Source organism: Lepisosteus oculatus, chromosome 27 (genome assembly GCF_040954835.1).
Source record: "Lepisosteus oculatus isolate fLepOcu1 chromosome 27, fLepOcu1.hap2, whole genome shotgun sequence".
NCBI classification, from domain to species: domain Eukaryota; kingdom Metazoa; phylum Chordata; class Actinopteri; order Semionotiformes; family Lepisosteidae; genus Lepisosteus; species Lepisosteus oculatus.
The window spans coordinates 10108161-10129141 of record NC_090722.1 but is presented as its reverse complement, the minus strand read 5'-3'; the positions used below and the strand labels follow the sequence as shown (position 1 = coordinate 10129141).

The 20981-nt window shown below is 55.5% G+C and overlaps 4 protein-coding genes across 7 annotated transcripts; 1 reads left to right on the top strand and 3 right to left on the bottom strand.

The window, feature by feature from the left end:
* Positions 1-1269: 1269 nt before the first annotated feature.
* On the bottom strand, positions 1270-6337 carry prr19 (proline rich 19). 2 transcript variants are annotated; one of them, XM_069185431.1, is made up of 4 exons: positions 6020-6337; positions 3664-4908; positions 2849-3033; positions 1270-2509 (listed from the first exon to the last, which is right to left on the bottom strand). In XM_069185431.1, the coding sequence occupies exons 2-4, from the start codon at positions 4901-4903 to the stop codon at positions 1865-1867; spliced, it is 2070 nt and encodes a 689-aa protein (XP_069041532.1). In that variant the 5' UTR covers positions 4904-4908; positions 6020-6337; the 3' UTR covers positions 1270-1864. The 2 variants fall into 2 exon arrangements, with proteins under 2 accessions (XP_069041532.1, XP_069041531.1); XM_069185430.1 differs by lacking the exon at positions 6020-6337 and having other exon boundaries at positions 3664-5676.
* Positions 6338-6422: 85 nt separating this feature from the next.
* On the top strand, positions 6423-15439 carry pafah1b3 (platelet-activating factor acetylhydrolase, isoform Ib, gamma subunit). 3 transcript variants are annotated; one of them, XM_069185436.1, is made up of 6 exons: positions 6423-7165; positions 8037-8178; positions 8785-8874; positions 9088-9204; positions 9731-9853; positions 15086-15439. In XM_069185436.1, exons 2-6 carry the CDS (start codon positions 8098-8100, stop codon positions 15356-15358), a joined length of 684 nt encoding a protein of 227 aa, XP_069041537.1. In that variant the 5' UTR covers positions 6423-7165; positions 8037-8097; the 3' UTR covers positions 15359-15439. The 3 variants fall into 3 exon arrangements, with proteins under 3 accessions (XP_069041537.1, XP_069041538.1, XP_069041536.1); XM_069185437.1 differs by lacking the exon at positions 15086-15439 and adding an exon at positions 10275-10869 and having other exon boundaries at positions 6430-7165; positions 8096-8178; XM_069185435.1 differs by lacking the exon at positions 15086-15439 and adding an exon at positions 10275-10869 and having other exon boundaries at positions 6433-7165.
* Positions 11848-14516, bottom strand: LOC138225379 (fish-egg lectin-like). Its single transcript, XM_069185433.1, has 4 exons — positions 14409-14516; positions 13743-13970; positions 12813-13158; positions 11848-12255 (listed from the first exon to the last, which is right to left on the bottom strand). Exons 1-4 carry the CDS (start codon positions 14461-14463, stop codon positions 12117-12119), a joined length of 768 nt encoding a protein of 255 aa, XP_069041534.1. The 5' UTR covers positions 14464-14516; the 3' UTR covers positions 11848-12116.
* A 1297-nt stretch (positions 15440-16736) lies between the features above and the next one.
* On the bottom strand, positions 16737-20455 carry LOC138225378 (fish-egg lectin-like). The gene is made up of 4 exons (XM_069185432.1): positions 20346-20455; positions 19004-19231; positions 17857-18202; positions 16737-17134 (listed from the first exon to the last, which is right to left on the bottom strand). The coding sequence occupies exons 1-4, from the start codon at positions 20398-20400 to the stop codon at positions 16996-16998; spliced, it is 768 nt and encodes a 255-aa protein (XP_069041533.1). The 5' UTR covers positions 20401-20455; the 3' UTR covers positions 16737-16995.
* Positions 20456-20981: the final 526 nt, after the last annotated feature.

Below are 20981 nucleotides of genomic sequence, written 5' to 3'. Positions count from 1 at the left end.
GTCATCTGTTTCTACACTGGGAGGCGAGAACAGCACAACCACACTGAACAGCACCCAGGACACGGGGACTGTGTCTCTACCTGTAACACTGACACAGGTCACAGTGAGACTGGGGCTCCTTTAAAGCTCTCTGCTCCAGACTGCAGGGAGATGAGTCTCCTGACTCTATAAGGGCTGTGTCTCTACCTGTAACACTGACACAGGTCACAGTGAAACTGGGGCTCCTTTAAAGCTCTCTGCTCCAGACTACAGGGAGATGAGTCTCCTGACTCTATAAGGGCTGTGTCTCTACCTGTAACACTGACACAGGTCACAGTGAGACTGGGGCTCCTTTAAAGCTCTCTGCTCCAGACTGCAGGGAGATGAGTCTCCTGACTCTATAAGGGCTGTGTCTCTACCTGTAACACTGACACAGGTCACAGTGAGACTGGGGCTCCTTTAAAGCTCTCTGCTCCAGACTGCAGGGAGATGAGTCTCCTGACTCTATAAGGGCTGTGTCTCTAGCTGTAACACTGACACAGATCACAGTGAGACTGGGGCTCCTTTAAAGCTCTCTGCTCCAGACTGCAGGGAGATGAGTCTCCTGACTCTATAAGGGCTGTGTCTCTACCTGTAACACTGACACAGGTCACAGTGAGACTGGGGCTCCTTTAAAGCTCTCTGCTCCAGACTGCAGGGAGATGAGTCTCCTGACTCTATAAGGGCTGTGTCTCTACCTGTAACACTGACACAGGTCACAGTGAGACTGGGGCTCCTTTAAAGCTCTCTGCTCCAGACTGCAGGGAGATGAGTCTCCTGACTCTATAAGGGCTGTGTCTCTAGCTGTAACACTGACACAGATCACAGTGAGACTGGGGCTCCTTTAAAGCTCTCTGCTCCAGACTGCAGGGAGATGAGTCTCCTGACTCTATAAGGGCTGTGTCTCTACCTGTAACACTGACACAGATCACAGTGAGACTGGGGCTCCTTTAAAGCTCTCTGCTCCAGACTGCAGGGAGATGAGTCTCCTGACTCTATAAGGGCTGTGACTCTACCTGTAACACTGACACAGATCACAGTGTGACTGCAGTGATACAGTGAGAGCAGAAGCAAACACTCTACAGTATCTGTTCTGGATTGGCAATGGGTATTGTGCAGGACTTGATACAGACACAAGCAAAAGGCTAATATTTAGGGAGATATAAATTCTTGCTGAATTGATATTAAATACACACTTATTATACAGCACTTCAATAGTTCTAATTAAATAAATAATTCATACTGGTGAAATAAATGATAGTGGTCATTTTATTGTGACTTCTGTCTCCGTGAACAATCTGTGACATTTGTTAACAGAGAACCTTCAATGAGGCCTCTCCCTTTAATGAAGTCTCAAAAATGAGAGCTTTCACACCAATCCTACAACAAATTAAATCACATTTCTCTCCTAAAAGGAAAAGAAATTCTGAGCAGTAAAGCACAAAAAGAAACAGAAACATTGTAATATTACTAAAATATTTTCGGGCACAAAATAAACGCTAAAACAAAAAAAAATACTGCTCTTTTGAATCCTGTACTATGATTAGTCTTAATGGTACTTTTCAAATGCATACATGGAACCTCTTCTGGAGTTATGATTGTTCTACAGGCTGTGCAATATGAACCACACCAGGTAACTATGGGGTGGGCGCTTGGACAGAATTTGTTGGGATTAACATCAGGTGTCAGTATAGGTTTAGGGGTGGGGTCAGTGTGGGGTTGGAGGAAGAGATAGGGGTGGGGTAGGAGGTGGGTTCTGGTGGGACTGGCCACCTCAGGGAAGCCCTGTTGGTCCTTCCTGCCAAGTAGGTCCACTTCCTGCTCACGAACTGTAGCCCTGGTCCGGTCAGTACAGCTTCATCCTGGGGAAGCTCCAGGGCTCAGGGCTGAGGCTGAGCTCCAGCGAGGGAGTGGGCAGGAAAGTGGGGTACAAGGGGCGCCCCAGCAGGCTGCAGGAGGGGTGGTAAGGCATGGATCGATGGTGGGGCCGAGCCGGCGGGTGTGGAGGGGACATGGGGTGCTGGGAAGGCGGGGGGTCAGCCTGGAGGTGCAGACTCTCGATTCTGGGGAGGGGCTTCTGGCGAGAGTGGTGCCTGCGCGCCCCAGCAGGAAGACAGCCTCCGCGATCGAGCCACTGCGCGGCTGTGTCCCCTCGGCCCGGTGCGCCCCCTAGAGGCAGGGCAGGCGAGAGGGGACAGGGCGCCCCGTAGGCCTGTCTGATCGAGGAGCGGCGAGCGCGATGCTGCGGGCTGCGCCGCTCCGGAGCCCCGAAGTGACCCCCTGCTCCCCTTGTGCTGCCTTCAGCCTGCTCTGACGGCCCCCCCAGGCCCTCGGGCGCCGCGCTGTCTCCAGCAGGGAACAGGAGGAAGGGAGGGGACGGGGTGAAGTCCGAGAAAAAGATGGGGGAGCTGGCTGTGTCGGGGTCTGGCAGGGGCCCCGCGGAGGAGCCCCTAGTCTGCACTGGACTGCCGCTCCTGCTCCACGGCACAGCCTGGAAAGACAGACCCCAGTGGGTCAGACTCCACTCCCTCCCCGCCGGCAGCAGCACTAATATCACCCCCGGAGAGCCAGAGGGCAGATGGGAGACCCCTTCTAGACAGTGATCCTACTGCTCCAGGTTTGGGGGCTCCTGGTATAGATGACCTGAGGACACCCCCAACACAGCTCCTTAATTTATTAACTTTAAATTAAGTCACCACCTCCCTCTGTTTTGCACAGGACTGGGGGTCCCTGGCTCAGACAGGTAAATGGATTGATACCTCATCGTGTCCCTGACCCGACACTCCCCACCCACAGTGTCCCTGCTCCCACGCTGTGACCCCGCCCTCACCGTGTCTCTGTCCTCGCTGTATGCCGGCCCTTGCTGTGATGCCTCAGCAAGAAACGGCAAAGTCTCCACTTTCTTTGGGACGTCCTGCTTCCTCCTTCTCTTGCGGGATGAGGCCGGGTCAGGTCTGGTGGGGTGAAGGTCTGGCTTTGTTCCAGAACTGCCAGCCAAGGGTTCAGAGCTGGAGTCTGGGGAAGAGGAGAGGAGCAGAGGGTGTCTATCCTCTATACCAGGTGTGTGAGTGAGCGTGTCTTACCTCTATATCCAGTGTGTGTCAGTGTCTATCTTTTGTGCCTGGTGTATCTGTGTCTATCCTCTATTCCCAGTGTGTGAATGAGTGTCTATTCTCTATGCCTAGTGTACAAATGAGTGTCTATCCTCTATACCCTATGTGCGAGTCAGTGTCTATCCTATATGCCCAGTGTGCGAATGAGTGTCCATCCTATATGCCCAGTGTGCGAATGAGTGTCTATCCTATATGCCCAGTGTGCGAGTCAGTGTCTATCCTATATGCCCAGTGTGCGAATGAGTGTCCATCCTATATGTCCAGTGTGCGAATGAGTGTCCATCCTATATGCCCAGTGTGCGAATGAGTGTCTATCCTATATGCCCAGTGTGCGAATGAGTGTCCATCCTATATGCCCAGTGTGCGAATGAGTGTCCATCCTATATGCCCAGTGTGCGAATGAGTGTCCATCCTATATGTCCAGTGTGCGAATGACTGTCCATCCTATAAGCCCAGTGTGCGAATGAGTGTCCATCCTATATGCCCAGTGTGCGAATGAGTGCATATCCTCTATGCTCCACTTGTGACTGACCTGCGTAGCTCAGTCTCCTGCGCACTGCCAGCAGGTGCAGGTCCAGCCGCTGCCCATGATGCTGCCACAGCAAGCGCTGCAGCCCCTCCCTCTGCTCCTGCAGCAGGCTCCCCCCTTGCTGGAGGGGGCGCAGGTCCAGCCCCTGGCAGAGCTGCAAGGCCAGGGCAGAAATGGGGTTCCTCTCCTCGGGCGTAGCGCCGCTGACACCCGCCTCCATCGCCGCGTGCAGACGGCTCTCCCTGGCCAGGGGATCGGACCGCGACTGGCAGTCACATGACTGGGCTTTCGTCGGAGCGGCTAGTGCTGTCTGATGGCGGGCTCCGGTCTCCCCTGACTGCGCCTCAGGTGTGCTGGGGCAGCACTCCACTCTTCCTGCGGTGCCGTGTGATTGGAGGGGATCCAGCCTGCAGCTCAGCTCGGTCCGGGCTTCGTTCCCGGCGCCGGGGTCTCCCCCGGGGTCAGGCGGAGCCTCACTCTCGCTGTCTCCTGGCTCGGCTCTCGAACCCCGGCTGGTACCAGCCTGCGGCCTTGCTGCCGCGCTGTCTGGGTGGACCGCGTCCCTCTCCTGTGAGCCACACAGCCCCCTGTCCCCCGTGGGCCTGCACGGCGCCTCCTGGTGGCGAGACCCAGGGGTGCCCACGCCTTCTGCCTCGGCGAGAGCGTCCCTCGGTGGAGCGTCGACTGGGGGGGGCTCAAGGGAGGGAGAAGCGGAGAGGGGGGCAGAGTGGGGGTCACCGCTGCCCTCTGTCCTCTCCCCCGTGGCCAGCAGGCGGTCGATGTCCAGCGACTTGACCTCGCGGTTGAAGAGCCCGCGGTGTCCGATCAGCCGGTGCTCCGTGATGACGAGGGGGTCCCGGCGGGGCAAGGTCCTGGCGAACACCGTCTCTCTGGGGGGGGGACCCCGGCAGCTGCGGCAGCAGGCGCAGGCGTGACCCCGCCCCCCGCGGCGGTCTCTGTGAGGCTGGGGGGGCCGGGGGCGACAGTGCGGGCGGTCCTCAAGCCCCAGCGCCCTGCTTCTCCTCGCCAAGCTCCGCTCTTTCCGCGTCCTGCGTCTCCTCACCCTGCGGGCTAGAGCGCCCTCCGGTGGCTGTGTCCTGCCACTGCGGCTCCAGGTGCGATGGCAGTCCAGCAGGGTGGGTGCGTCGTGTGTGTCCCAGTCTCCGCCTGGCTTGAGATGCTTGCCACACACCTTCAGCGCCTGCGTCTTGTCCGCGAGAGCTCTCCTACTGGCCTGAGTCATCACAGCTTGGGCACAGTAACCAACAGGACAGAGGCATCCATTCATACTGTACATCCATCCAGCAGTTTAAATGCAACAATTACAACTTCTTTATAAATAAGTACATGAACAAGTCCTGTTACAATAGGGTCCAATGTTAAAGTACTGTAGACCAGTCTGTTACACTAGGAGCTACAGTCCCAGTCCAGTAGACCAGTCTGTTACACTAGGAGCTACAGTCCCAGTCCAGTAGAACAGTCCAGTTACACTATGAGCTACAGTCCCAGTGCAGTAGACCAGTCTGTTACACTAGGAGCTATAGTCCCAGTCCATTAGAACAGTCCAGTTACACTAGGAGCTACAGTCCCAGTCCAGTAGACCAGTCTGTTACACTAGGAGCTACAGTCCCAGTCCAGTAGAACAGTACTGTTACAATAGGGGCTGCAGTCACACTGGGGCTACAGTCCTGTTTCTTATAGGTCTTAAACCAGAATTCACTCAGATCGCTTAAGGTTTAAAGCCACAAGGTGACCCGGCTCTTGTCAGACTAATGTGTGTCTTTGTAAGAAGCCGCCTGCTTGGGGTTCCCCAAGGCCCGGGACTGGGGGATGGTGCTGAAGTCAAGTGGAATCAGGGATTCAAGATGGGGGGGGGCTCCACCCTCGACACGGGGGTGCTGGAACCTATCCCAGCAATTAACGGGCACAAGGCAGGGTACACCCTGGACAGGATGCCAGTCCATCGCCGCAGGGCACACACCGAAACAAACACACACAAACACAGACATGCTCACACCAGGGCCAATTTTCCCAGCAGCCAATTAACACACCAGCATGTCTTCGGACTGTAGGAGGAAACAGAGGCCCCCAGAGGAAACCCATGCAAACCGAGAGAGAACATATCAACTCCACACAGACACCCCAGGCCCGCTATTGACCCCAGCGCTGCGAGGCTGCAGTGCTAACTACAACACATTTTACATTAAATTGTAAATAGCTGAAAACTACACAGCACAGCACCGAAACCCACAAGTAACAAATGTTTTTCGGAGGCGGGGGACTAAACTAGAGTAACCGTTGATTTTCCAAGTCACTTTCAGATCAATATACACGTTATTAATAAGAAACCGTATCTTACCTTTTACCCTCTTTTAACCACAAGGCACCGATACGGGATTCACTTAGAATATATTCTGCGTATTTCTAAATTTAAATTGTTTTAAAAACTCGTGTCTATTGAAATAAAACGGTAATAATATAACTGCCTTCGAACTACACGTCCCCCGGAGAAGCTGCAGGAACAGCAGCGTGTTTTTTCCTAATTTCACTTTTAATCGTAGACTACACAGAAAACGACAACCTTTTTGTTTTTTTTTTGTCATGATTTTTAAAACAAACCATAAAAAGTAACAGAAAAAAAATATTTTGTTTTTATTTGAAAGCAGTTGGAACTTGGTTGCTAGGAAACGTGACGCAGAATAGGCGCGCCGAATCTGAGCTAGTAATCGGCATGTTTAAAATTGTTTGCAATTACAAAATGAGACTCCCCGTACACACACTGGTTAAATACACTTAAAGAAATCTAAATGTTTTAACATGATATATTTACATTCTGGTTTACAGAAAAACTGTCGAAATAGTTGGTATTGGTTCATTTTAGTTTTGTGAGGGGGTTAGTGAAATCATTAAGCAAAACGGTGACAAAAACAAAACCTGCGGGACGAAGGGAGGAGAAAAAGCAGCTTAATTGAAAATCGTTGTCGATTTTCTGGACAGTTTTGGTCACATTTAATACAAAAGTGAGCTGTAACGATCCCGCGGGTGCAGTGGTCTCTGTAGCACCCGCACTTGAGCTTGTCTTTCGGGGGCAAAACGCTTACAGAGAGTTGTCGACAGGAGTGTTTTTTTTTTTTTTAGAAAAGCGAGAGTTTTGCAAGCTGACGCTCCCATCGGTCTGCAGCGAGAGCAGATCCGGCTCTTCCAGGAGCGGAACCGGGACCGGCCGGGCGAGCGACTCCATCTGTGTAAAATAGGGGGGGAGATATTCCACGTATCAAACTTTACATTCGATTTTGACCGTTTTTCTGTGACTTTTCACAGTTACGTTCCCAGCCTTTCAAGTACAAAGCCTGTTCTGGCGTGTTGAACTCTATCTTCTGCGTTGAGATTGTGCGATGATGGCGTACGGTTTTTGAGGGACACCCTGCGGCGCTGTGGCCGAATGGCGCGTCCCGGCAGTGTGTTTGAGCAGAGAGCCGGAGTCCAGTCCGCTGCCGCCGGAGAGGTAAACATGCCGGTCAATATACCGATTAAAACACCAGAATTATTATTTTTGTGACATAGTAATTCGGCGCAATCCGTGCAAAGGCGGAGCCGCTGAGTTGTATCATTCTTAATTTAACACCTGACGCAGTATTCTCCTTGCACACCTTGACCCCATCGGTCGGAGGGAAATGAAATTGCATCGTTTCTGCTGAAATTAAACTAACAGTAGATGCACTTAAGGTACAGCGGTTGTTTTAGACTTTCAATGACGAATAATACGAAATATTCTACCTTTGGTGTTATTATTAATTTTTATGTTTTTAATTTTATGAGCTGCTGCAAAGTAGATACTGACTATGCAGTGATTGTGGTGTAGGACGTCCATTGCTACTGACAGAGCAGTCTGAGAGTCTGCAGGCTGGACTGGTCTGACTGGACTGGGAGCTGGACTAGTGATTCACTGGGATTATAATCAGACTCACTGACACTGACAGAGCAGTCTGAGAGTCTGCAGGCTGGACTGGTCTGACTGGACTGGGAGCTGGACTAGTGATTCACTGGGATTATAATCAGACTCACTGACACTGACAGAGCAGTCTGAGAGTCTCCAGGCTGGACTGGACTGACTGGACTGGGAGCTGGATTAGTGATTCACTGGGATTATAATCAGACTCACTGACACTGACAGAGCAGTCTGAGACTCTCCAGGCTGGACTGGACTGACTGGACTGGGACCTGGACTAGTGATTCACTGGGATTATAATCAGACTCACTGACACTGACAGAGCAGTCTGAGAGTCTCCAGGCTGGACTGGACTGACTGGACTGGGACCTGGACTAGTGATTCACTGGGATTAAGGTCAGACTGGTGTCTGGTTGTCTTGTCTGAGGTGTTGACCAGCTCTGTACAGACGGATTGGCTCTTCCTGTCTGTCTCCTGGATGCACAGCGATGAGCGCAGGAGACCTGAACCCGGCTGCCACACCAGTCCCTCCCCCGGACACTCAGGGAGACGGGCGCTGGATGTCACTGGTCAGTCTGGGGGGCCGTGTGTCTGAGTGACCTCTCCATGAGAGACCCTCTTGTTGGCTCTTTCTAACTTTCCTTCTCTCTTCTCTCTCTGCTCTCACTCTCACACTCCCCCTCTCTCTCACACACTGTCCCCCCTCTCTCTCACACACTGTCCCCCCTCTCTCTCACTCTTCCTCTCCCTCCCCTCAGTGCAGAGTGATGATAATGATGATAATAATAATAATAATAATAATTGCTTACACTTATATAGCGCTTATCTGGACACTCCACTCAAAGCGCTTTGCAGGTAATGGGGATCCCCTCCACCAGCACCAGTGTGTGGCCCCACCTGATGCTGTGGATTAGTGATGGATGAGTGCTGCAGCAGGCACAGTGAACGTGTACAGACAGTGTACACTCTTCCTCTCTCTCACACTCTTCCTCTCCCTCCCCTCAGTGCAGAGAGATGGATGAGTGCTGCAGCAGGCACAGTGAACGTGTACAGACAGTGTACACTCTTCCTCTCTCTCACACTTCCTCTCCCTCCCCTCAGTGCAGAGGGATGGATGAGTGCTGCAGCAGGCACAGTGAACGTGTACAGTGTACACTCTCTCTCTCTCCCTGCAGCACAATCACTTTGTCTCCAGCAGCAAGGACAAGGAGCCCGATGTGCTGTTTGTGGGTGACTCCCTGGTTCAGCTGCTGGAGCAGTTTGACGTGAGTATTGATCCGGCGACTGGGTGATCGATTGGACCCGTGAGTTCTTCCTCTGCTCCTTTTGAGCGCTGGGATAGCAGGTGGTGTGTGTGATGGGCAGCTATTGATCAGCTGATTGATGCAGTGTCGTTCCTGACAATGGAGACAGCTTGGCGGTGGGTTATTGATTTCTGGTCGCTGCTATTGATGACCTGAGTGTTGGCCTTTGGTCAGGTGTGGCACGAGCTCTTCTCTCCACTCCACGCGCTGAATTTCGGGATCGGGGGCGATGCCACGCAGCACGTCCTGTGGAGGCTGGGCAACGGCGAGCTGGACCACATCAACCCCAAGGTACTGACCAGGGGGGCAGTTAATGTGCACCTGCCCCCAGAGCCCTGACAGACACCCCCACACACACAGCCCCAGAGCCCAGAGAGACACCCCCACCCCCACACACACAGCCCCAGAGCCCTGAGAGACACCCCCACCCCCACACACACAGCCCCAGAGCCCTGAGAGACACCCCCACCCCCACACACACAGCCCCAGAGCCCCGAGAGACACCCCCACACACACAGCCCAAGAGCCCCGAGAGACACCCCCACACACACAGCCCAAGAGCCCAGAGAGACACCCCCACACACACAGCCCCAGAGCCCCGAGAGACACCCCCACCCCCACACACACAGCCCAGGAGCCCAGAGTGACACCCCCACACACACAGCCCCAGAGCCCTGAGAGACACCCCCACCCCCACACACACAGCCCCAGAGCCCTGAGACACAGCCACCCCCACACACACACAAGGCAGTGAGAGACAGGGGCAGGCCCATCTGGACCCAGCCTCCTGACCCCTGGTCGCTCCCCTCTGTCTCAGGTGGTGGTGCTGTGGGTGGGCACGAACAATCACGGACACACCCCGGAGCAGATCGCTGGCGGGATCGCGGCCATCGTCCAGCTCATCCGCAGCAAGCTGCCCCACACCCACGTCCTCATACTGGTGAGCACACTCTGGCTGGACTGGGCTGGGCTGGACTGTAGAGGACTGGGCCAGGCTGAACTATACTGTACTGAGCTGGACTGGAATGGGCTGGATTATGCAGTACTGAGCTGGACTAGGCTGGACTGTACTGTACTGGGCTAGGTTGGACTGTACTGAGCTGGACTAGGCTGGACTGTGGTGGACTGGGCTGGGCTAGCTTATCTGTACTAGACTGTACTAGGTTGGACTGGACTGGGCTGTGCTGGACTAGAATGTACTGTACTGAACTGGACTGGACTATACTATAATGTACTGAGGTGGACTAGGCTGGACTGAGCTGGGCTATACTGTACTAGGCTGGGGTGGACTGTGGTGGACTGTGGTGGACTGCGGGAAACGGGAGCAGTGGTGTCTGTATTAACGCCCCGCTCTCTCCCAGGGTCTGTTGCCCCGGGGGAAGAGCCCCAACCCCCTGCGTGAGCACAGCGCGCGGGTGAACGAGCTGCTGCAGCAGGCCGCGCCCTCGCTGCCCGGCGCCTCCTTCCTCAGCGTGGACCCCGGCTTCGTCCACTCCGACGGCACCATCTCCCACATGGACCTGTACGACTACCTGCACCTCACGCCCGCCGCCTACCGCGCCGTGTGCCAGCCTCTGCACCGCGCCGTCACCAGCCTGCTGCCTGGCACCCCGGCATGCCCTCTGACTCTCTGACACGCCCACCGACTCTCTGACTCTCTGACACGCCCACCGGCTCTCTGACACGCCCACCGGCTCTCTGACACGCCCACCGGCTCTCTGACTCTCGGACACGCCCACCGGCTCTCTGACTCTCGGACACGCCCACCGGCTCTCTGACTCTCGGACACGCCCACCGGCTCTCTGACACGCCCACCGGCTCTCTGACACGCCCACCGGCTCTCTGACACGCCCACCGGCTCTCAGACTCTCTGACACGCCCACCGGCTCTCAGACTCTCTGACACGCCCACCGGCTCTCTGACTCTCTGACACGCCCACCGAGTCTCTGACTCTCTGACACGCCCACTGGCTCTCTGACACGCCCGCCGGCTCTCTGACTCTCTGACACGCCCACCGGCTCTCTGACTCTCTGACACGCCCACCGACTCTCTGACTCACTGACACGCCCACCAGCTCTCTGACTCTCTGACACGCCCACCGGCTCACTGACACGCCCACCAGCTCTCTGACTCTCTGACACGCCCACCGGCTCTCTGACACGCCCTCCAACACTCTGGCTCTCTGACACGCCCACCGACTCTCTGACACGCCCGCTGGCTCTCTGACACGCCCTCCAACACTCTGACTCTCTGACACACCCACCGACTCCGACACGTCCACACCTAACCTGTGACTTGTCCTGACACGCCCACTGACACGCTGACACACCCACTGAGGGCGTGTCCAACACCTCTCTGATTTACTGACAGGCCCCGCCCCTCTGACAACCCCTGACATGCCCATCAATTCCCTGCCACGCCCACAGGAGTGGGGTTCTGCTCTGTTGGGGTCAGGGCGGGGTACAGCCAAATGGGGTCCCCCAAAATGCTGACAGGCCGGTGCCGGGATCTGGAGGTGTGAGTGGGCCTGGCGCAGGCCTGGCGGAGTTCTGGAGAGAAGACCTTGCTCGGAGCACCCGCTCTCCGGACAGAGCCTTCCCACTGGACCACAGCTGTTCCTGGCACTCCGACGTTCCCGGATCTCGGATGAACTCCGAACTGTCTGCCTCTCCAGCGCCTCGCAGCCAGGTGAAAATAGAAGCTCTCTTCCCGACCGGACTGCTAAGGAGGCCCGCCGGGTCGCCCTTACTGGGCCCAGAACTGGACTCCGCAGGCGGGGCCGGCGTCCCACGGTCAGGGCAGGGGCAGCCGGCTCCGGTGTCCCGCTCGGGATAGAAGTTTGATCCCCGGAGCTGCGCCTGCCTGCCCTGACCAGCAGGGGCCGCCACTCGCAGGCGGCTCCACACAGACTCACACAGACACCGCAGGGAGACATTCGGTTTTGAAAACTGCTTTAATGAAGAGAGCGGTTCTTGGCGAACGTCTGACAGCTGAGATTCAGGTCTTAACCCTTTCATTTCATCATGGACTTCAAATCGGCCACTTAGGACTTTTACAGGTGTTAACAAGATCTAAATAGGATGACGAACGGTGCAATTAAACACTCAATTAAGACAATGAAGCGATTCTGAGCTCAGCGGGTGAGGGCCGGTGGGCAGGTGGGCGTGGTGTGCTGGGGGGGGGGGGGGGACTATTAATGGGACTCAGATGCAGTCCAGGATCTTGTTGTCCGTGGTGATGACCCACAGGTGACCCAGGTCAAAGGACACGTGCTTGCCCTTCCCACACAGCTCCAGGTGGGTCCAGCCCGTCCCAGCAGGATTGGAGAGAGAGATCCCATCTCTGAGAGAGAGAGAGAGAGAGAGAGAGAGAGAGAGGTTAATACAGACACACTGACTGGACACTCCAGTACATGAACACTGCACTGAGAGAGAGGGGTTAATACAGACACACTGACTGGACACTCCAGTACATGAACACTGCACTGAGAGAGAGAGGGGTTAATACAGACACACTGACTGGACACTCCAGTACATTAACACTGCACTGAGAGAGAGGGGTTAATACAGACACACTGACTGGACACTCCAGTACATGAACACTGCACTGAGAGAGAGAGGGGTTAATACAGACACACAGACTGGACACTCCAGTACATTAACACTGCACTGAGAGAGAGAGGGGTTAATACAGACACACTGACTGGACACTCCAGTACATTAACACTGCACTGAGAGAGAGGGGTTAATACAGACACACTGACTGGACACTCCAGTACATGAACACTGCACTGAGAGAGAGAGGGGTTAATACAGACACACTGACTGGACACTCCAGGACATTAACACTGCACTGAGAGAGAGGAGAATTGTGGGGGATGGTGATGTGTTTTGGGGTACCTGGTGTAGACGTCTCCGACTGAGTTCACCCCGTACACGCTGCCGTCTGTGCCCACCTCCACCATCGACAGTGCCCCCTCGATGAGCTGCCAGCTCTGAGAGCCCATGCAGGCCTTGGGCGTCACCTCCTTCATCAGCCAGATCTGGTCAGCCGCGTTGACCCCCCAGCACCCGTTGGGGCCGCAGCTGTAGTACTTGAGGGCCCCGGGGAGCTGCTGCCAGGGGGCAGGGGACCCCGCACCCTTGAACCCCACAGTGGGCTCCTGGCCCAGGCAGTAGATGTTGTCGTTCATGTTGACACCGGCCACAAACTGGTCACCCCCTGCGTCGATCTGCTTCAGCAGGCCTGCGGGGCGGGGTGATAGGAGCAGTCAGGGTGATAGGAGCAGCAAGACCGATGGGAGCAGTCAGGGTGATGGGAGTAATGGGAGCAATAGGATCAATAGCGAGACTGATGGGAGCAGCGTCTGTGATTGGATCAGTGAGAGAGAAAGGAGCAGGGAGAGTAATAGGAGTAGATGGGGTAGGAGAAGTGGTGAATGTAACAGTAGTGACAGCAGTAACTAATGATAGCAACAGCAGTGGTAGTAACAGTAGTGATAGTAGCAGCAGTGTATTAGTAACAGTAGTGACAGTACTGATAGCAGCAGCAGTAGTGTAGTAGTGACAGTAGTGTAGTAGTGACAGTAGTAGTGACAGCAGTGCCAGAGATAGCAGGAGCTCTAGAGACAGAAGGTGCGGTAGATGTAGTCAGTACTCAGGTTGGGAACTACAGGGGAAGCCATGTTGCTGCTGTCAGTGTGTAGGTGGACCTGTAGGTGGCGCTCTTTTCACTGGGCCAGAACTGTCAAACCAATAGCCCAAACAGTGGCCAGGTGGGGGCGCTGTCATAAGATGAGGTCAGTGCTGATGCTGAGTGTGCTCTCTCACCTGACACCTGTGCCCAGTTGGCTCCCACAAGCTTGTAGATGTTGTTGTTGCTGTTGACGCCCCAGACCCCCGAGGGCCCCACGGTGACGTGCTTCAGGGCGCCGGGCAGCTGCGTCCAGCTGTTCCCATACAGGGTGTAGATCTGGTCGTTCTGGTTCACCCCGAACACCTGTCCCACACTGGCATCGATCTGCTTCAGGCTGCCTGCCACCAAACGGCAATGCAGGGCTGCACGGCAACACAGGGGAACAAAACAAATATGCACATTAAACTCAAACATCCAACCTGATGCGTCACAGGGTAAAAAACAACAAACACGACTCCTGTTGTCTCTGATGCTTCTGCTACTCCTCCCACTGAAAATACTGAAATTCAAGCTGCTACCAGTACTGGTAGGGGCTCTGTTACTACTGATACTGTTACTGCTGCTGCTGCTGATCTTACTACACCGTAACACACCGTATCAACACCGTAAACCTGGAGTGGATCAGACTGCTGTCACTGGGAGTCTGACTGACAGCCCTGTCACACCTGGAGTGGATCAGACTGCTGTGCCCTGGGAGTCTGACTGACAGCACTGTAACACCTGGAGCGGATCAGACTGCTGTGCACTGGGAGTCTAACTGACAGGACAATAAAACACTAGGCAAGCTGAGGTCATCTTACCTAGACTGGCGTCCAGCAGGCACTGCACCAGCACGACGATCAGCACAGCTCTCATGTCTGTGGCTCTGGAGTCTGGAGTCTGGAGTCTGGAGTCTGCGGTCCCGGGCGCGAGGTCCCTATTTAAGCCCCGCCGTCTGTGGGCTCCCTGCCTGGTCAAACAGCTGTGTTGATCAAGCAGGCGGGACGTGTTTGTGCACAGAGGTCCCAGACTGTGGTCAGACTGTGACTAGATTGGACTGGACTGGACAAACTATACTGTACTGAGCTGGACTAGGCTGGACTGAGCTGGGGTATACTGTACTAGACTGGGCTGGGCTGGACTGTGGTGGACTGAGCTGGACTAGTCTGGACTGGGCTGGGCTGGACTGTGGTGGACTGAGCTGGACTAGGCTGGGCTGGACTGTACTGTACTGAGCTGGACTGGGCTGGGCTGGGCTGGACTGTGGTGGACTGAGCTGGACTAGGCTGGGCTGGACTGTACTGTACTGAGCTGGACTGGGCTGGGCTGGACTGTACTGTACTGAGCTGGACTAGGCTGGACTGAGCTGGGCTATACTGTACTAGGCTGGGGTGGACTGTACTGTACTGAGCTGGACTGTGGTGGACTGAACTGGACTGTGGTGGACTGCGGGAAACGGGAGCAGTGGTGTCTGTATTAACACCCCGCTCTCTCCCAGGGTCTGTTGCCCCGGGGGAAGAGCCCCAACCCCCTGCGTGAGCGCAGCGCGCGGGTGAACGAGCTGCTGCAGCAGGCCGCGCCCTCGCTGCCCGGCGCCTCCTTCCTCAGCGTGGACCCCGGCTTCGTCCACTCCGACGGCACCATCTCCCACATGGACCTGTACGACTACCTGCACCTCACGCCCGCCGCCTACCGCGCCGTGTGCCAGCCTCTGCACCGCGCCGTCACCAGCCTGCTGCCTGGCACCCCGGCATGCCCACCGGCTCTCTGACTCTCGGACACGCCCACCGGCTCTCTGACTCTCGGACACGCCCACCGGCTCTCTGACACGCCCACCGACTCTCTCACTCTCTGACACACTCACCGGCTCTCTGACTCTCTGACACGCCCACCGGCTCTCTGACTCTCTGACACGCCCACCGGCTCTCTGACTCTGACACGCCCACCGGCTCTCTGACTCTCTGACACGCCCACCGGCTCTCTGACTCTCGGACACGCCCGCCGACTCTCTGACTCTCGGACACGCCCACCGGCTCTCTGACTCTCGGACACGCCCACCGGCTCTCTGACTCTCGGACACGCCCGCCGACTCTCTGACTCTCTGACACGCCCGCCGACTCTCTGACTCTCTGACACGCCCACCGGCTCTCTGACTCTCTGACACGCCCGCCGACTCTCTGACTCTCTGACACGCCCACCGGCTCTCTGACTCTTTGACACGCCCACTGACTCTCTGACTCTCGGACACGCCCACCGGCTCTCTGACTCTGACACGCCCACTGACTCTCTGACACGACCACCGGCTCTCTGACTCTCGGACACGCCCACCGGCTCTCTGACTCTGACACGCCCACTGACTCTCTGACACGACCACCGGCTCTCTGACTCTCGGACACGCCCACCGGCTCTCTGACTCTCTGACATGCCAGCTGACTCTCTGACTCTCTGACACGCCCGCTGGCTCTCTGACACGCCCACCGACTCTGACACGCCCACACCTAACCTGTGACTTGTCCTGACACGCCCACTGACACGCTGACACGCCCACTGAAGGCGTGTCCAACACCTCTCTGATTTACTGACAGGCCCCGCCCCTCTGACAACCCCTGACATGCCCATCAATTCCCTGCCACGCCCACAGGAGTGGGGTTGTGCTCTGTTGGGGTCAGGGCGGGGTACAGCCAAATGGGGTCCCCCAAAATGCTGACAGGCCGGTGCCGGGATCTGGAGGTGTGAGTGGGCCTGGCGCAGGCCTGGCGGAGTTCTGGAGAGACGACCTTGCTCGGAGCACCCGCTCTCCGGACAGAGCCTTCCCACTGGACCACAGCTGTTCCTGGCACTCCGACGTTCCCGGATCTCGGATGAACTCCGAACTGTCTGCCTCTCCAGCGCCTCGCAGCCAGGTGAAAATAGAAGCTCTCTTCCCGACCGGACTGCTAAGGAGGCCCGCCGGGTCGCCCTTACTGGGCCCAGAACTGGACTCCGCAGGCGGGGCCGGCGTCCCACGGTCAGGGCAGGGGCAGCCGGCTCCGGTGTCCCGCTCGGGATAGAAGTTTGATCCCCGGAGCTGCGCCTGCCTGCCCTGACCAGCAGGGGCCGCCACTCGCAGGCGGCTCCACACAGACTCACACAGACACCGCAGGGAGACGTTCGGCTTTGAAAACTGCTTTAATGAAGAGAGCGGTTCTTGGCGAACGTCTGACAGCTGAGATTCAGGTCTTAACCCTTTCATTTCATCATGGACTTCAAATCGGCCACTTAGGACTTTTACAGCTAACAAGATCTAAATAGGATGACGAACGGTGCAATTAAAGACTCAATTAAGACAATGAAGCGATTCTGAGCTCAGCGGGTGAGGGCCGGGGGGCAGGTGGGCGTGGTGTGCAGGGGGGGGACTATTAATGGGACTCAGACGCAGTCCAGGATCTTGTTGTCCGTGGTGATGACCCACAGGTGACCCAGGTCAAAGGACACGTGCTTGCCCTTCCCACTCAGCTCCAGGCGGGTCCAGCCCGTCCCAGCAGGATTGGAGAGAGAGATCCCATCTCTGAGAGAGAGAGAGAGAGAGAGAGAGAGAGAGAGAGAGAGAGAGAGAGAGAGAGAGAGAGAGAGAGGGTTAATACAGACACACTGACTGGACACTCCAGTACATGAACACTGCACTGAGAGAGAGAGGGGTTAATACAGACACACTGACTGGACACTCCAGTACATGAACACTGCACTGAGAGAGAGAGGGGTTAATACAGACACACTGACTGGACACTCCAGTACATGAACACTGCACTGAGAGAGAGAGGGGTTCATACAGACACACTGACTGGACACTCCAGGACATTAACACTGCACTGAGAGAGAGAGGGGTTAATACAGACACACTGACTGGACACTCCAGTACATTAACACTGCACTGAGAGAGAGAGGGGTTAATACAGACACACTGACTGGACACTCCAGTACATTAACACTGCACTGAGAGAGAGAGGGGTTAATACAGACACACTGACTGGACACTCCAGTACATTAACACTGCACTGAGAGAGAGAGAGGGGTTAATACAGACACACTGACTGGACACTCCAGTACATTAACACTGCACTGAGAGAGAGAGGGGTTAATACACACACACTGACTGGACACTCCAGTACATTAACACTGCACTGAGAGAGAGAGGGGTTAATACAGACACACTGACTGGACACTCCAGGACATTAACACTGCACTGAGAGAGAGGAGAATTGTGGGGGATGGTGATGTGTTTTGGGGTACCTGGTGTAGACGTCTCCGACTGAGTTCACCCCGTACACGCTGCCGTCTGTGCCCACCTCCACCATCGACAGTGCCCCCTCGATGAGCTGCCAGCTCTGAGAGCCCATGCAGGCCTTGGGCGTCACCTCCTTCATCAGCCAGATCTGGTCGTCCGCGCTGACCCCCCAGCACCCGTTGGGGCCGCAGCTGTAGTACTTGAGGGCCCCGGGGAGCTGCTGCCAGGGGGCAGGGGACCCCGCACCCTTGAACCCCACAGTGGGCTCCTGGCCCAGGCAGTAGATGTTGTCATTCATGTTGACACCGGCCACAAACTGGTCACCCCCTGCGTCGATCTGCTTCAGCAGGCCTGCGGGGCGGGGTGATAGGAGCAGCAAGACCATTAGCAGCAGGCAGGGTGATAGGAGCAGCAAGACCGATGGGAGCAGTCAGGGTGATAGGAGCAGCAAGACCGATAGCAGCAGGCAGGGTGATAGGAGCAGCAAGACTGATAGGAGCAGTCAGGGTGATAGGAGCAGCAAGACCGATAGGAGCAGGCAGGGTGATAGGAGCAGCAAGACCGATAGCAGCTGTCAGGGTGATAGGAGCAGGCAGGCTGATAGCAGCAGTCAGGGTGATAGGAGTAGGCAGGGTGATAGCAGCAGTCAGGGTGATAGGAGTAATGTGAGTGATAGGATCAGTAGCGAGAGATGGGAGCAGCGTCTGTGATTGGATCAGTGAGAGAGAAAGGAGCAGGGAGAGTAATAGGAGTAGATGGGGTAGGAGAAGTGGTGAATGTAACAGTAGTGACAGCAGTAACTAATGATAGCAACAGCAGTGGTAGTAACAGTAGTGATAGTAGCAGCAGTGTATTAGTAACAGTAGTGACAGTACTGATAGCAGCAGCAGTAGTGTAGTAGTGACAGTAGTGTAGTAGTGACAGTAGTAGTGATAGCAGGAGCTCTAGAGACAGAAGGTGCGGTAGACGTAGTCAGTACTCAGGTTGGGAACTACAGGGGAAGCCATGTTGCTGCTGTCAGTGTGTAGGTGGACCTGTAGGTGGCGCTCTTTTCACTGGGCCAGAACTGTCAAACCAATAGCCCAAACAGTGGCCAGGTGGGGGCGCTGTCATAAGATGAGGTCAGTGCTGATGCTGAGTGTGCTCTCTCACCTGACACCAGTGCCCAGTTGGCTCCCACAAGCTTGTAGATGTAGTTGGTGCTGTTGACGCCCCAGACCCCCGAGGGCCCCACGGTGACGTGCTTCAGGGCGCCGGGCAGCTGCGTCCAGCTGTCACCATACAGGGTGTAGATCTGGTCGTTCTGGTTCACCCCGAACACCTGTCCCACACTGGCATCGATCTGCTTCAGGCTGCCTGCCACCAAACGGCAATGCAGGGCTGCAAAGGCAACACAGGGGAACAAAACAAATATGCACATTAAACTCAAACATCCAACCTGATGTGTCACAGGGTAGAAAACAACAAACACGACTCCTGTTGTCTCTGATGCTTCTGCTACTCCTCCCACTGAAAATACTGAAATTCAAGCTGCTTCTAGTACTGGTAGGGGTTCTGTTACTACTGATACTGTTACTGCTGCTGCTGCTCTTACTACAGCTACTGATACTGCTGCTGCTCTTACTACAGCTACTGATACTGCTGATACTCTTACTACAGCTACTGATACTGCTGCTGCTCTTACTACAGCTACTGATACTGCTGATACTCTTACTACAGCTACTGATACTGCTGCTGCTCTTACTACAGGTACTGATACTGCTGCTGCTCTTACTACAGCTACTGATACTGCTGATACCCTTACTACAGGTACTGATACTGCTGATACTCTTACTACAGCTACTGATACTGCTGATACCCTTACTACAGCTACTGATACTGCTGATACTCTTACTACAGGTACTGATACTGCTGATACTCTTACTACAGCTACTGATACTGCTGATCTTACTACAGCTACTGATACTGCTGCTGCTCTTACTACAGGTACTGATACTGCTGCTGCTCTTACTACAGGTACTGATACTGCTGATACTCTTACTACAGGTACTGATACTGCTGATTCTCTGTAAGGCACAGCCGTGTGTCGCTCGCTCGGGCCAGAGGGGGGTAGGGCTGTGCAGACGGGCTTTCCTGAAGTGCAGTTCCAGAAGAGCCCTTTCTCTCTGAAACAAAGGCTTCACAGCGCTGTCAGTCAGACTGCAGACGCCTCAGCCTGATCCTCTCCAGGTCCTAATGTGTGGCGTCAGCTGCAGGCTTCTGCAGAGGAGCAGCACCAGGTGCAGGAGAATTCAGAAGTGTCTCCCTTGCATTGAGTGCTGTGCACTGGGAGTCTGACTGACAGCCCTGTCACACCTGGAGTGGATCAGACTGCTGTGCACTGGGAGTCTGTCTGACTGACAGCTCTGTCACACCTGGAGCGGATCAGACTGCTGTGCACTGGGAGTCTGACTGACAGCATAATAAAACACTAGGCAAGCTGAGGTCATCTTACCTAGACTGGCGTCCAGCAGGCACTGCACCAGCACGATGATCAGCACAGCTCTCATGTCTGTGGCTCTGGAGTCTGGAGTCTGTGGTCCCGGTTGCGAGGTGCCTATTTAAGCCCTGCCGTCTGTGGGCTCCCTGCCTGGTCAAACAGCTGTGTTGATCAAGCAGGCGGGACGTGTTTGTGCACAAAGGTCCCAGACTGTGGTCAGACTGTGACTAGATTGGACTGGACTGGACAAACTATACTGTACTGAGCTGGACTGGGCTGGACTAGGCTGGACTGAGCTGGGGTATACTGTACTAGACTGGGCTGGGCTGGACTGTGGTGGACTGAGCTGGACTAGTCTGGACTGGGCTGGGCTGGACTGTGGTGGACTGAGCTGGACTAGGCTGGGCTGGACTGTACTGTACTGAGCTGGACTGGGCTGGGCTTGACTGTGGTGGACTTAGCTGGACTAGACTGGGCTGGACTGTACTGTACTGAGCTGGACTGGGCTGGGCAGGACTGTACTGTACTGAGCTGGACTAGGCTGGACTGAGCTGGGCTATACTGTACTAGGCTGGGCTGGACTGTACTGTACTGAGCTGGACTGTGGTGGACTGAGCTGGACTGTGGTGGACTGCGGGAAACGGGAGCAGT